This window comes from Stegodyphus dumicola, chromosome X2 (assembly GCF_044657685.1).
Source record: "Stegodyphus dumicola isolate Sdum_Otavi_A_Nest chromosome X2, ASM4465768v1".
Taxonomy (NCBI): domain Eukaryota; kingdom Metazoa; phylum Arthropoda; class Arachnida; order Araneae; family Eresidae; genus Stegodyphus; species Stegodyphus dumicola.
Genome location: NC_140781.1, coordinates 55,151,082 through 55,165,578, shown reverse-complemented (window position 1 = coordinate 55,165,578; position 14,497 = coordinate 55,151,082). Strand labels below are relative to the sequence as shown.

Sequence of the window (14,497 nt, the reverse complement as noted above, 5' to 3'; positions counted from 1 at the left end):
CTAATTGTGCAGCCGTTAGGCTAATTTATATTTTTTAGTTTTAGTTAATCCATTATTTTGGTCTAGGCAAAAATTATTGGCTTCTGTAAGCACGATTGGGCCGTTTGTTAACTTTTAATTGAGTCAAATGAAAAGGTCCTCTATACCTTTTTCCTGTCTTTGTGGTACTTACAAGACATAGCGATAATTCGCTTTTAGTCTTAAGAGTTCTCGTACATTTGATATTACCAAAGAACACGAGACTCTATAATGTAAAGGAAAAAATTCCAATTTGCAGTTGTTTTCTGTCTGAAATCGACATCGAAGTGTATACAAGTATCAACAAGAAATTTCTCTTAGTTACAGTTAATAATTCTTAAGGTTATATTGCACTTGACAATAGCAAAATATTAAATTTCAGACCGGCATTTATTTCAAATAATTCTGATATGTTGAATTTATCCGAAAATAACTTACTTATATTAAAAGTAAACAAATTACGAAAATTTTTCAAGCCGAACAAAACTTGAGAATAAATAATAACAACCTGTTATCTTTCTTTTACTACTCATTCAATTTTTCTTAGACGCATGCAGCAAAAATATATATTTGCATGTAAATAATTACAAAGTTTTTTTTTTTTTTTTTTTTTTTTTTTTTTTTTTTTTTTTTTTAACGAATTTCAGCTGCATGACTTTTTGATTTTGATAAAGTTTGTAACATGTTTATCAGTCGGTCTTTTCTTTTTTCTTTTTTTTTATACTTTTTAATTTTCAATTGCTGAAAAAAAATAACCCTCACATACAAATGCATTTTTATACAAAGCATATAATTTTTACTTCAAAATTTCGCAACTAAGGGCTCGTATCTTTTGATAAGTACGAAAAATTATTACTCAAATTTGTATCTTCAAATATTTAAATAAGATACATTGGTCATCAAAATCAAAGGATAATGACAGAATAAAACGTAACTGACACTTAATGAAAAATTATTGATAGAAATTTGTACAAAAGTATTAAATAGCATAAATTACAATGTTCGGCTAATACTTTATTATTCGCAAAATATTGAAATTAAAACCAAATTTATGGAAATTGGAAAATGATGGAAAAATTAAGTCACCTTTTGTGGAATTTTTTTTTCTTTAATATGGTGTATGATTACCTGGGACGGATATGTATACCTCACTTCTTGATTTCAAAGACTTCACCAAAGTGATGATCAAGTCTTGTGGAATTGCACTTCTAAAAGTGCACTTTTCAGCTCCTGAAGGTTTTGGGGAGGAATTCGGCGCCTGAGGACGAGAATTGTCATTCACTAGCAAACAATCTCGGCCAGCAGCACCCCTTAACAGTCTAACATGAGGTGCCCACATATATCACATATATCTCCGAGTGGTTACAGAACCTCCTTGAAAGATATGCAGCTTGGTGAGGCCATTTGTCATGATTTCTCCTCAAACCATTAAATTGCGGCTGCGGAAACGGGATATTTTATGGCAAGTTTCGTGTTCCTCTCAAGATGAAAACACGTCTAGAATAACTGTTCAGAGTACATCTAAACTCCTCAGTAAACAGTACTAGGGCCTAGTCGTCTTGGCTCCATTGAACATGACGAGGGCAACAGTTTAAACGGGCCTCTCTGGAAGCTGGAGTGAGTTGATTTTCTTGCATACAGGCAACTTTGTTAAGTCTTCGTGCAGCATTAGAACGGCTAATTCGTGTTCCTGTGACAGCCTGGAAGTTTAAAACTAAATATTTACAGCCGCTTCGCGGCTTCTTCGAGCCGACAACGACAGAAAACGTTTTTCTGATGCAGTTCTTGCTCTTGGTTGCCCAGGCTGTCTACCAACTGATCCATCGCTTAAAAAGCGGTTAAAAACTCTTGATATGACACTTCGAGGGATATCCAAATCTTGAGCGACCTCCATTTGTGTTTGACTTTTCTCTATTCTACCAATCATTTGCCACTTTCGATCTTCACTTAAATGATGCCTTTGAGTCATAACTACTGAACACTGATCACTCTCAGAAACCACATTCACTCTAAACAACGCTACAAACCAGAATTCCATCATGCGTCCGTTGCGCACTACATTGTCAATGACCGAATTTGCATATTTCTGGCACTAACGTATGAGCGGATGTGCAATTTTGTGTTCAATTGTATTTAATTAACATAAATAATTACAACATTGGGCACTGATTGCAATATTAAGCTTTAGTGAGCATATATTTTCTCATCATCCTTTAATTTTGATGACCAGTGTATACATCATAGTGCAAATTAATTGGCTTGTGTGTAGATTTTCTGTAGACTCAAATTCGTTTTTAATGATAATAAAAAAAATGCGAAATTGCACTTCAAATCATTAAAACTGTAAACCTCTCTTCAAATTCTTGTCATAATAATGCGAATTAATTTACAGGAAGGATATTCACAGGCCGAGAAAAACTGGGCCGCCAATTTAAGACAATAGCTTTAAGTCATTAAGAAAAACTACACACAATAAGTGTGAAACTGCTTAATCACACTTACTGTCTGTAGTTCTAAGAATGCTTAGAATCAAAGTAAAGACTTAAAAATGTCATTTCAATTACTTGAAGATAACGACAGATTATTTAAATACTCTTTATTTTTACACGGTTTCTTCTTCTACACTTTCTTGATATCATAGCAAACCGATTAATACAGTGATGAAAATAAATAACACATGAATTGTGCATTTAAAGCAGACAGAAACAAATTAATAAACAAATCATGCCACTAAAGTAGAACAATAAGGAAACTTACTATAATAGTATAAATATTAAATTTTTATTTGAAAATCACACATATTTCAAATTGCAAGAAAAGCCTGATAATAAACATCTAACATTAAATTTTTACATTTTGTATTTTAAAACATTTTGGTAAATGTCTTCAAAAATAAATCAAGTTTAATTCAACCAAATCGAATCCACTCAATTCCAATTTGAAGTGTATAATATTTTAGGTCATAAATTAAAATTCATTTCCTCATAAAAATGGCAAATTTATCCTTTTTGTAAATCGTTAGTAATTTTGCAACTCTAAAGAACCCAAAACTAAAATTACACACAATTTTACAAAATTTTTCTATTGTTACAATTGGATAAAGTAATTTTGTTCTGGGGAGTAGTCTGTTTTAGAGATCAATATTATAATTTATATGAAGCTTGACATGCAAAGACTGAAAAAGTAAACACCCAAAGCCTTTGGATACGTTTTATTCGAATTCGTACTGCAATGACTAATTTTGCATACTATTTTGATTATATAAAAACGAAAATAAGACGAAGCTGCTTTGCAATTAATAAAATTATCTCATATTTTAGTACCAAATTTTCTACTCAACCAATTCAAGCATAAGTTTCTTAATTTAAATAGTATATTCCAAGCTCCGCTCGTCTACAGTTACAATATTTAACATTTTTGTAGATAAGTCCATTACTATATTTTAATAAATCTAGAATTTGTTTCGCTTTTTTTGAAAAATGCTTATTACTGCTATCAAAAATGCTTTTAAAATCGTTAAAAAATACAATACCTTGCCTTTTTCCTCCTAAATGAATTAATTATTTTTAATTTAACTTCCATAAATGGAGTATATTACGCCTGAAGCGGTTGAATAGTTCTTATTTTGCATCATAACTTTGTAGAATTTTTTAAACTGCTTTGTTGTGTGATTGTACTTATTGTTGAAATAGCAGTTGTATCAGCCATGCTGGCCGATGTCTTTTGACAGTTTTTAGTGTCATTGTTTGCCTTTGAAGGCGTCGTGGCAGGAGAGTCAAGCTTCGTTGCCTTTTGTGTTGTGACTGGTTCTGTCTGTGTTGATGCTATAAAAGTTGTTTGTTTTGGTGTGGTAGGATCTTGTTTTTCTTTTGCAACTTGCTGAATGATAGTTGTGTGTTTTTCATTTTTAGATGGTTGTAAGGTGGTACTAGGAGTTATTGTTGTTGATACATTAGCTGTAGTTGAATCCTGTTTTTCTTTTTTGACTGTTGTAGGATTCAATACATTTTCATTTGGTTTAGTAGTTGTACCCAATGTAGTTTCAGCATGCTTGCTACTTGCAGTAGTATTTTCTGCAAGCTGGCTGCTTGCAGTAGTATTTTCTGTAGGACTACCAGGTGTAGTGGTATCAGATGCTGACGGTTGCGCAATGGTGGTTTTCTTATCTGAAGTTACAGTAGTCTCCTCATCGTCTAAGGATCCTCCCGATCGTCCTTGAATTTGATTTACAGCTATTGCAAGAATATAGAACAACAATTAGACATTCATTTTATTTAATCCGGTATAATTTATTCAAGAATTTTCCTAATATTATATTTATAATATATAACGACTAGACACCCTCTGTTATTTGCCATGACTATGAATATCGAATTTATATTTTCAGTAATTTTTATAAGAACATGTATAATGAAAAGAAAAATTATTAACGGAATCTAAATAATACCGCATGTTCAGCAGAAGCAATATTTTACCCCACATTAATTACATTTTTAACTTATAACGAACAACTTAAATGTCAAATAATAATATGAGCAAGAAGAAAATAGCATAATTTCAGTTATCATTACTCACGCTTGCGGATATTAAATCATACGCAGTCGATGCAAGTATTTAATATAACTGTAAGTATTAAATTTGCTCATATGAATTATACTGGATTATGAATGTTAACAAAACATGTAATTCATAGCAACTGGTAAGGGGATCTTTTCGATAGTTCCAGTATCTTTTTATTGCTACATGATTGCTGCAATAATGGAAGGGCAAAGTAAATAATGCACCTAAGTAAACTGAGTTGTTTCTGCTTAAAGAAAATAATATAAGAATAAGATCTCTAATCTCAGATCAGTAGTTGGTGTGACAGATATATTTCCTAGAAGTTAAGTTTTAAAATCTGTATACTGTTCTTTTTTTTCTCATTTCCCTTTATAATAACCCAATAATTTCAAAAATTTACTCGAATCCCAGTTAGGTGAAAATACTGTGCTTTTTCTGAGCTCGAACTCTTGTATCATAAGAGATCGCTGAGTGTTGACAAAATTTGGTCCTTATTGTTAATAGGTAGTTTTGTTACTGTTTTGTTGCCGGCCACGACTCTAAAATCTCACGCTGAGCAGATGTTACCATAATTCATACGAAATTCAGGTAGTATAAGCAGGTAAGCACAGTAGTAAAGGGTGTCCCAAAATTAATGCAAGATTTGGATTAAATAAAAAAACATGTTTTTTCCCTTTAAATTGTTATTTTTTTATTGAATCGCGAAGTACACAGGACAGGGTTATGTATGGAATAATACATAGGGCAAATGGCCTCCACGGCTTTGCTGTCACATACGCACTCTTTTGTCGAAATTCTCCATGCCCATTTTGCTTAAACGTGGCTGAATTTCGTTGATGCTGCCTTGAATTTCCTCCTTCACGCGTACCTGTGGGCTTGTTGCCATAGACGTTTGACTTCAGATAACCCCATAAAAAGAAATCCAATGGTGTTAAATCACACTATCTGGGGCACCGATTATTCTTATCACCGAAAGGAGAGAGTACACGGCCAGGAAATATCTTTATGCTGTAAAATTGAATTGTTTCACGGGCTGTATGGCATGTGGCACCGTCTTCTTGAAACCACAAGTCGTCCACATCATTATTATGCAATTTAGGCAAAAAACTATGTTATCATGTTGCGATATCGAGCACCAGCAACACTCACTGCTTGACCAGCTTAGTAGTCCAATGATGCCTCCTGCCCAAATTCCGCTCCAAACAGTGACACGTTGAGGATGCATTTGTTTTTCGACAATCACATGTGGGTTCTCTGAAACGCAAACGCAGCAATTTTAACGATTAACAAAGCCATAAAGGTGAAAACGGGCTTCATCGAAATTTTAGAACTGTGGCCGCCATACTTTAATTATTTTTGAAATATTTTTCAACAATAGAAACACGTTGTTCTATTGCGTAATGTTTCTTTTCTGCTAACCCTAAACTATCAGCTGTCAAATGTTTTTTAATAAGGTTGCCAACACTTTACTGCACGAATGATGATAAATTCAAATCTTGCGTTAATTTTGGGACACCCTTTATAAGCTGTATAAGCAGCTAAGCTAGGCTGTGAATACTTAGAAGCTGCAAGTAAATGGTGTATTTTCTCGACAGTGAGTCAACCCTTAAAGTTTTGTGACACGAACTTATTTTTAGTTTAATTAGAAACTTTTTTTGTTTTAATAATATTTTATTTCTTATTATTTAGTTGCTCTAGTTACGATAATTCGCAAAGAAACTAGGAGCGATATCTAAACGATAATTCGCAAAGAAACTAGGAGTGGCTATTAGATCTATTCCATTGTGGATGACAGAGAATGTGAGAGTTAGATTATCCCGATAAGACTAAATGGCAACAAGTTAATTAAATTTAAAATAACGCGATCTTTTATGTCTAATATAAATAGAAGAAATTCATAATTTTATCTATGCTTTGTATTCACAAATATTCATTAAGCCATAGTAACACTGATAAACTTTCCAGAAGGCAGAGCCAATCAAAAATTGAGTTGCCAATTATTATAAATAAATGTTTCTGTGATATTTAATGTGAAATGCTGTTGTAACCTTGCTTAGACTCATAAAATTAGACTATATTTACGTTATGAGCCCGTATGCTTTGAGGCCCTCAGCTAGCAGATACAAAGAAGGATGTATAAAACGATGAAGCTTAAGTTGAGTTAAGTTTAAAACAAAAAGGAACGAGTATGCAACCCAACTCAAGTTTCCAATGGTCGTAAGTATTCACTGCATAAGCTTGTTCAATAAACTTCACAAGCTAAGGGAGGGCAGTCTGTTGTTTTCTGTTACACAATTTGATCAAGGGAATGTCAAGTTGATTGCAGTCATGAATCAGAGGATTTTCCTACTTCTTAGTTTAGCATGAGAAATTTACTGAAGATGTGTATTACTATGAGAAATCAGGTACCCAGCTCTGCCAGTTATACTTTTGTTGGTAAGCTCATATTGTCTCACCACCTACTAAGATGCTCAATGGAGCTACAACTATCAGAGAAATTCCTGTGTGTTTAGAAATGTGTGATGATTCAGTATATCTTAAGGCTTTATCTATAGACACTAGTTCGATTCAGAACATTATTTTAATGCATTTAATTCTTAAGTTTAAAATACATTATGCGCGCAAAAATTTGCATTTTATTTCTTACTCCCATTAGTTTTTAACTCATCAGTGGGTAAATGTTTTATGATCTCCAAAGCTAACAAGGTATTCCAGGTCGATACTAATTCTTGCTGGTAAAAGTGAGATCTGTGGACCAAGAAAACGACATTAGGTTCTAAATTATAAGTAATAACTTTCCACTGCATTTGAGGCATTTACTTTTAAACTTTCTTCTTCGCGCGGATTCTCTTTTTTTGCCACCGTAATGTCTTCTCCACTGGTTGATAATTTTACAGGTTTTAAACTTATCTCCAAGGCATCTAATTCCTTTTGAATATTTCCAAGAGAAAATGAAACTATTCTTTCGTTGGCTTTTGCTATACAAGTTGATGTTCCAAATAGGGCAGCATGTTAGCTAAATAAAAACTATTTTAAATATCAGAGTGGTTATCATTTAAGGTATAATTTCCATCCTTTCCGTATGCCTTTTTGATGTAATTGGAAGCATAATCGACAGGTCCAGCGTTCGAGTACCGAAGAGGCACTGCACATTTTTCACGTCTCCTGCTTCAAGGAAACCTAATGACTTTACAAGTGGCTCCCGAACTAAAAAGTGGTGGATGATAATTCGTCACCACCAGAATTTGGCTATTAACCCCTCATCCCAGTCGCCCTTTAAAAGGGGAAGTATATAAGGTATTTCTCTCTTCTTTCTGCATGCCTTTGTAGTGAATTGGAAGAACACTCGACGTGTATTCCAGAGATCGAGGGTTCGAGTCCCAGCGAGGTTATTACACAATTTCACGTCTCCTGCTTCAAATAAACCTAATAACTCTACAATCTGATAGCTTAAAGTTGAGCAGAAGAAAAAAAAAACATGTCATGACAGTGATCATGACTTCCCTTGCCAAAATAAAATTTAAAAAACAAGAAGTTTTGTTCGCAGTTTAAAGAAAGATAAGAGAATGGGAAATGGAATATTAAAAAAAGGAAGGTGCTGTGAAATCATATTTGGTGATTTCAAGGATGAACACTGAATATATTATATTGAAAGTGTATGGAGTAATTTAGTATTTAAAAGGCTGTAATAACATAGAAACTCCAGCATCAATTTCCGTCATGGAATTTTAAAAAGATGAGGCTTCCGTCATGGAATTTTAAAAAGAGAGGAAACTGACTATGAGGTTATAGTCAGTTTCTGAACAAGAATTAATTTTTCGTATAGTTACTTAATGCTACATGAGACTATTTTTAAAATTACTCTTCCTAAAAGCGATGCATTATCTGTTGTTTTTTTCAGACTGAAAACGTTCTGAAGAGTGGTATCGTGGACATTTGATTAGAACAAAGTTGCCCAACAAAATATCATGCTAGCCATACGTACGTACAGTCAAATTTTTTAACAGCGACATAAATTCATGAGATATGAAACCAAGGAAATATTTTAACTACATATTTGATCTCAAATACGAATTTTTAACGGATATTTAACTAATTTACATATGGAATTGTTTATTTATAACTGGAATATAAAATTAACAGGAATTTCGGTAAATATCATTTCAACAACAATCGTAGTTAATGCAAATATGCTATTTCAAAAATAATCACAAACATACTTGGGAAAAGGAACTGATAAAGAAACGAAAATCAGTGGGATAATTTAAACTCCTATCGCAAAACTAAGGATTTCGTTTGTGGTGGTAATCTTAACATTATTGCACATTTTATTTAGGTATCTATTAAATTTTGGTCTATTTGCAGACCTAATTTTTCTAAGCACGGATAACAATTTTCTTAGTATTCAATATAGTTTCATATTGGAAATAGATTTTAAAACTATAAATGTCCAAATTAAGCAGTTGTTTTATAGTTCAATCCATGAAGAAGATAACAGAAAACTTATTCTTTGAGAAAATATAATTTTCAAACATCAAAATTTAAAAGGAGTGCAATGAATTATATATGCGAACTTTTTACATAAATCTAACTCAATTATAAAATAAAATAAGAATTTCCTTTTCCCCAACAATAATGTTTCAAATATTCATTTGCTACACGTGGCCTAGTTATCAGGGTTTCCGCCGAAAACATCGCGGAGAAAACAACGCAAGGCGAAAAGGTCCTATAGTACCTTGTAGGGTTTATATTTATTTTAACTAACATTTATTTTAAGTTTAAACTATCTTTCCTGTCAAGCCTTACTTTCCCCTGGAACTGCCAATGCCAGAGTATGTAAATTTTAGTAGAACGCGCAAGGATTCAAATTATCAGCGGAAGTATTCTGAGTTAAATAGAAAGGAAACGAGTTCGATGTGTGCTGTTCTTACTTCACGAGCGCGGAGGTAGTTAGCCAGAAATTGAAGAACCCCGCGTTTCGGCCTGTGTGCTTGCCTTGGAGAATTGTTAATCGTTCAACGTGATATTCAAAGTTTGCTGAATTAGCAGCGGTATTGTAAAATGCGGTGAGGGTAGTTACTTTTAGAGAGCCTCGTAGTTAGAGTCTTGTTAGTATTTTCTTTTCAGGTTCTTATTTTTATTTTACCGCCGAGTCGGCGTAGTTTGTGAGCGTCAAGAGCACGCAATTGTAACTTCAAAGTTGAATAAAAAGGGACTTAAACCCTTAGCAAGACTCTGTCATTTTTCCAGTCACCTCTTGGTTGCGTGCAAGTTCGAGGCGCGCAACTCTACATTGGCGCCAGAACACTTATCGAACTGAAATGGCCGAAAATTGGATGGAAGCCGCTGGACAACACCAAGAAATGGCAGGCCAATTGGAAGGATTTGGATACCTGGTCCAGACTTTGAGAGCGTCAATCAAGCCAAACGTCAATTTCGACGGAAAAAATTCGGTGGCGATATTTCTAGAAGGCCTAGAAAATCACTTTCAGCTCTACCCTGTGCCTGAAAGACAAAAAGTTGCCATCGCCACATCTGCACTAAAAGGACAGGCCGCGCTATGGTGGAAGAATATAGGCAAATTTTTATTAGGGGAATTTGGAAGCCAGACATATACATTTGAAAATTTCAAAAAATCGTTAGCAAAGGCCTTCCCCATAGTGAAAGATCGAGCAAGGCTGGAAGCCGAACTATATAGTTTCTATCAACGGGATATAGAAGAGTTGACGGACTTTATTCTACGAAAAATTAAGCTGATGGATATGCTGTATGGGAAGAAATCCGACGCGGAAATTATTGAAATAATCTTACCAAGATTGTTCCCCGCTGTTCAAGACTACTTCGAAATTAGAAACCCAAGCACATTGCAGGAGCTCTTCGAATTGGCGGTGAAGTTTCAAAATCGCAGAATAGCGGAAAAAGCTAGAGGGGCAACGTATTCTCAAAGTACCCGAAGGAAATCTTCAAATGAGGAAACCAGAAATGCAAATCGCTCTTATGGGGGAAAGAGCTATCAAGCTAACTCATCGAACCTCGAAGGTCAAGGCCCAAAAAAGAAAATTCGAAAATAAACATCCGCGTACCCAGAAGGCACAAATTGAAAGGAAAGCTTTAAACGAGTAGAGGGGCCTGTGAAAGCGAGGGTCCAGACCCCGGAAGTTTTTAAAAAACCCTCAAAAAGACATTGAAATACGGTCATCGTAAAAAACTCACATCTACCAATTATACAAGTCCTGGTTGGCGATGTACCAGTAGAAGCCCTCATCGATAAAGGAGCAGAAGGAAATTTTATGAGCGAAACATTCTTCAAAAAGAATTTTTATAGGGTACGATTATTTAAAACCAAAAATACGGAAATTATAGCGGCGCAAGGAAAAACATGTTACTGCATCGGGAAATTATCATTAAACATACAGGTAAAAGAGGAAAGCCTCAAAGTATTAATTTTTGTAGTGAAGAATCTGCAAAATCCTCTTATTTTAGGTATGGTGTTTTTAAGGGCCGCGAGGGCCAAGCTGAATTTTCAAGACAGTTCCGTGGTGCTGGAGATGGACCAGAGGGTGGTGGAACCTGTGGAGAAACCGCAAGTGGACCTTAGCCATCTGAATGACCATGAAAGTCAAGCCATCCAGCAAGTGGTGAGTAATTTTTCTAACTTGTTTTCAGAAAAGCCTGGTACTTGCCAAATAGTTACGCATCAGATACAATTAAATGCCGAAAAACCTTGTAGGACTAAACCTTACAGCTATGACAAACAAAAAGACGTAATCATCGAAGAACATATTCAGGAGATGTTAAAGAATAAAATAATAACACCCATAAATAGTGAGTACGCGAGTCCAGTCGTACTATGTAGGAAAAAGAACGAGTTTCCTCCTTCGGATAAAAGGGCTTGGAGGTTTGCTATCGATTACAGAAAACTAAATAGTATTACTAAATTCCCAGTTTACCCTTTGCCGGTTATAGAGGAAATTATTAGACAGATCAAATCGACAAGATACATGTCTACTTTGGACTTAACGTCTGGCTACTATCAAATACCTATGAGACCCGAAGACATACATAAAACCGCGTTTGTAACAAAATCGGGCACTTATGCATTTTTACGCATGCCCTTTGGGTTGTGTGGGGCCCCATCAACATTCCAGAGAGCTATGGACATTGTTCTAAAGCCTGTCCTAGGAAAATCAACTTTAATCTATCTAGATGATATAATTATAACGAGTAGTACGTTGGAACAACACATTAATGATTTAGAAGAAGTTTTTAAATTATTAAAAGAGGCCGGTCTTACAATTAACGCCTCAAAATGCAAGTTCGCAACTAAAGAACTTAAATATCTCGGTTATAAAATTTCGCAAAAGGGTATAGAAACGCAAGATTCAAAAATAAAAGCCATCAAGAATTTCCCACCGCCCAACACCGCCAAGAAACTTTCTTCTTTCCTTGGGTTATGTTCTTACTATCGGTCTTTCATAAAAGATTTCGCTAATATTGTTGAACCACTCTTAGTAATTAAAAGAAAGAGAGGTAAATTTACGTGGACAGCGGAAGTAAATACAGCATTTGAAAGATTAAAAGAAGCGCTCATCAATGCCCCTGTTTTAAAATTCCCGGAGGGGGACGAAAACCCGGAAATTGCAGCAGATGCGTCAGACTATGCGGTGGGTGCGGTTCTTATGCAAAATAGCCATCCTCTGGCATTTTTTAGTAAAACGTTGAATCAGACACAAAGGAATTATACAGCTACAGAGAGAGAAACATTAGCCGTATTAATGGCTGTACACAAATTTCGAGTTTATTTCGGCAAAGCGCCAGTAACAGTCTTTTCGGATCATGCGGCTGTTGGTAGACTTTACTCGGGGAAAAACCTAACGCCCAGGTTAATAAGATGGGCTTTAAAACTCCAAGAATATAATCTCACAATAAAATATAAACCGGGTAAGGAAAACAATGTAGCTGACGCACTTTCTCGTATAAAACTGGACGATGAAGGAAATGAACTTAAATGCGCTGTGTTGACTTCAAAAATTTTAGATTCTAGAGATACGATTATCACTGAACTGAAAGCTGATCCTGAATTTGGAAATATCTATGCATATTTCAAAGACCCCGAAAGCTTTGAGCACACAGATATCGATGCGATAAGAAATAGAGCAGAAAACTATGAAATAATAGATAACTTATTATTTTATACGAAAACAACAAACGAAAATCTTGAGTACAAACCAGTCATCCCAGCCTCGCTTCGATTAAGCATTTTCAGGGAATTACACGACGCGAAAACAGCGGGTCATTTAGGGGTCAGAAAGACTTTAAAAAGGGTACGCGAGGCGGTATATTTCCCGCAATTATACAAAATAGTAACTGCGTATGTCAGGTCCTGCAATCAATGTCAGTTAATAAATGATATTAATTACAGCCCGGCCGGGTACTTAAATAGCATTCGCGCTACATTTCCGAATGAAATTTTAGGCATAGATCTTCTTGGTCCCTTCCCTCAGAGCGAGTTAAATAAAAATCGTTTTCTTTTAGTAATAGTAGATCATTTTTCAAAATGGACAGAAATTGTTCCACTTAAACGCGCGTCAGCCAAAACAGTCGCAGATGCATTCTTACACAGATACATTTTAAAATACGGTGCACCGATAAAAGTCATTAGCGATAACGGAAAACAATTCATTAGTCAAATATTTGAAAACATATGCAATGGACTTGGCATACGCCATATCAAAATGGTTCCGTATAGACCACAGGCAAACATAGCAGAAAGAGTGAATAAAAATATAGTAAAAATAATTCGCAGTTACGTTAGCACACATCACAAGCGCTGGGATGGCTACATAAATGAATTAGCTTATGCTTTAAGAACGGCAAATCACGATACTACTGGAAAAACCCCAGCAGAATTATTTTTAGGCCGAAAGTTAATTACGCCTTTAGATAAATTATTCTTTGTGCAACAAAGAGAGCAAGAGTTTAAACAGAAAGATGTGCAAAAACTTATTGATCAGGCGCTTAAAAGCTCGGATACGGCAAGAAATAAGCAAAAAGTGTATTATGATAGAAAACGCCGTGAAGCAGATTTTAAAGTTGGGGATAAAGTATTGAAGCGGAAATTTTCTTTATCAAGTGCCCCAGACAATTTTACTGCAAAGCTAGCTCCAAAATTTGAAGGTCCCTATGTAATTCAGGAAATCAAAGGAGTCGTATTGTATCTTAAGAACGAGAGAGGGGAGATCTGTAAAGCAAGTCCCGACCAGGTGAAAAAATACTATAATCCAAATGATTTTGAAATCCTTAAAAGTTTCTTGCAGGACTCAAGCCTAAACGAAGTAGAAGGTCCAGAAATAACAACAACTGTTCCACCACCCAAGAAGCAGAGAACTGAAGAGAGACCTAGCCCTTCTACAACCCGGACGACGGTACCAAAAAGAAAAAATGAAAACTTTCAAACTCCAGCATTTAAGAAAAACAAGAATGCAGATGCACCGCGTAAAGAAACCGTGGTAAAGAGGAAAACACCACCTACAACGTATCGCAGGAGAAATTATACATCAAGGAGAACGCTCCCAGGGCCAGAGAGTCAGGTGCAAGCAAGGCCGCCGTTCCGGAAACTGAAACGGCAGCAGGAGGAACGAAAATACCAGGAACAACAGAGGAAACTCAAGAAGGACTCCAGACGGGAGGACGTCAAGACCAGCCGTCCAATGGAAAAACGGAAACGACAACAACCCGACGATTACTCCGCCAAGAGGCCAGCATGCAGAGGACGCAAAGGAAAAACTAATGTGGACGACACTCGGAGGTCAGTAAGGAGAAGATTGACGTCCATGAAACCTATAACATGGGAACAATTTTGCCACAAAAGAATGACGGAGTTTCATTCATCGAAAACTCAAAGATAAGTTAAAATCTT

At 35.3% G+C, this 14,497-nt stretch overlaps 1 protein-coding gene across 2 annotated transcripts in view; it reads right to left on the bottom strand.

Moving 5' to 3' along the window:
* Window positions 1-2,613: 2,613 nt before the first annotated feature.
* Window positions 2,614-14,497, bottom strand: part of LOC118193080 (zonadhesin-like) — an 83,716-nt gene continuing 71,832 nt past the window's right edge. For both annotated transcript variants that reach the window (XM_085809187.1, XM_035364118.2), the window contains one exon: window positions 2,614-4,250. In XM_085809187.1, coding sequence (XP_085665313.1) covers window positions 3,649-4,250 — 602 coding nt within the window. In that variant the 3' untranslated portion in view covers window positions 2,614-3,648. The remainder of the gene's footprint in view (window positions 4,251-14,497) is intronic.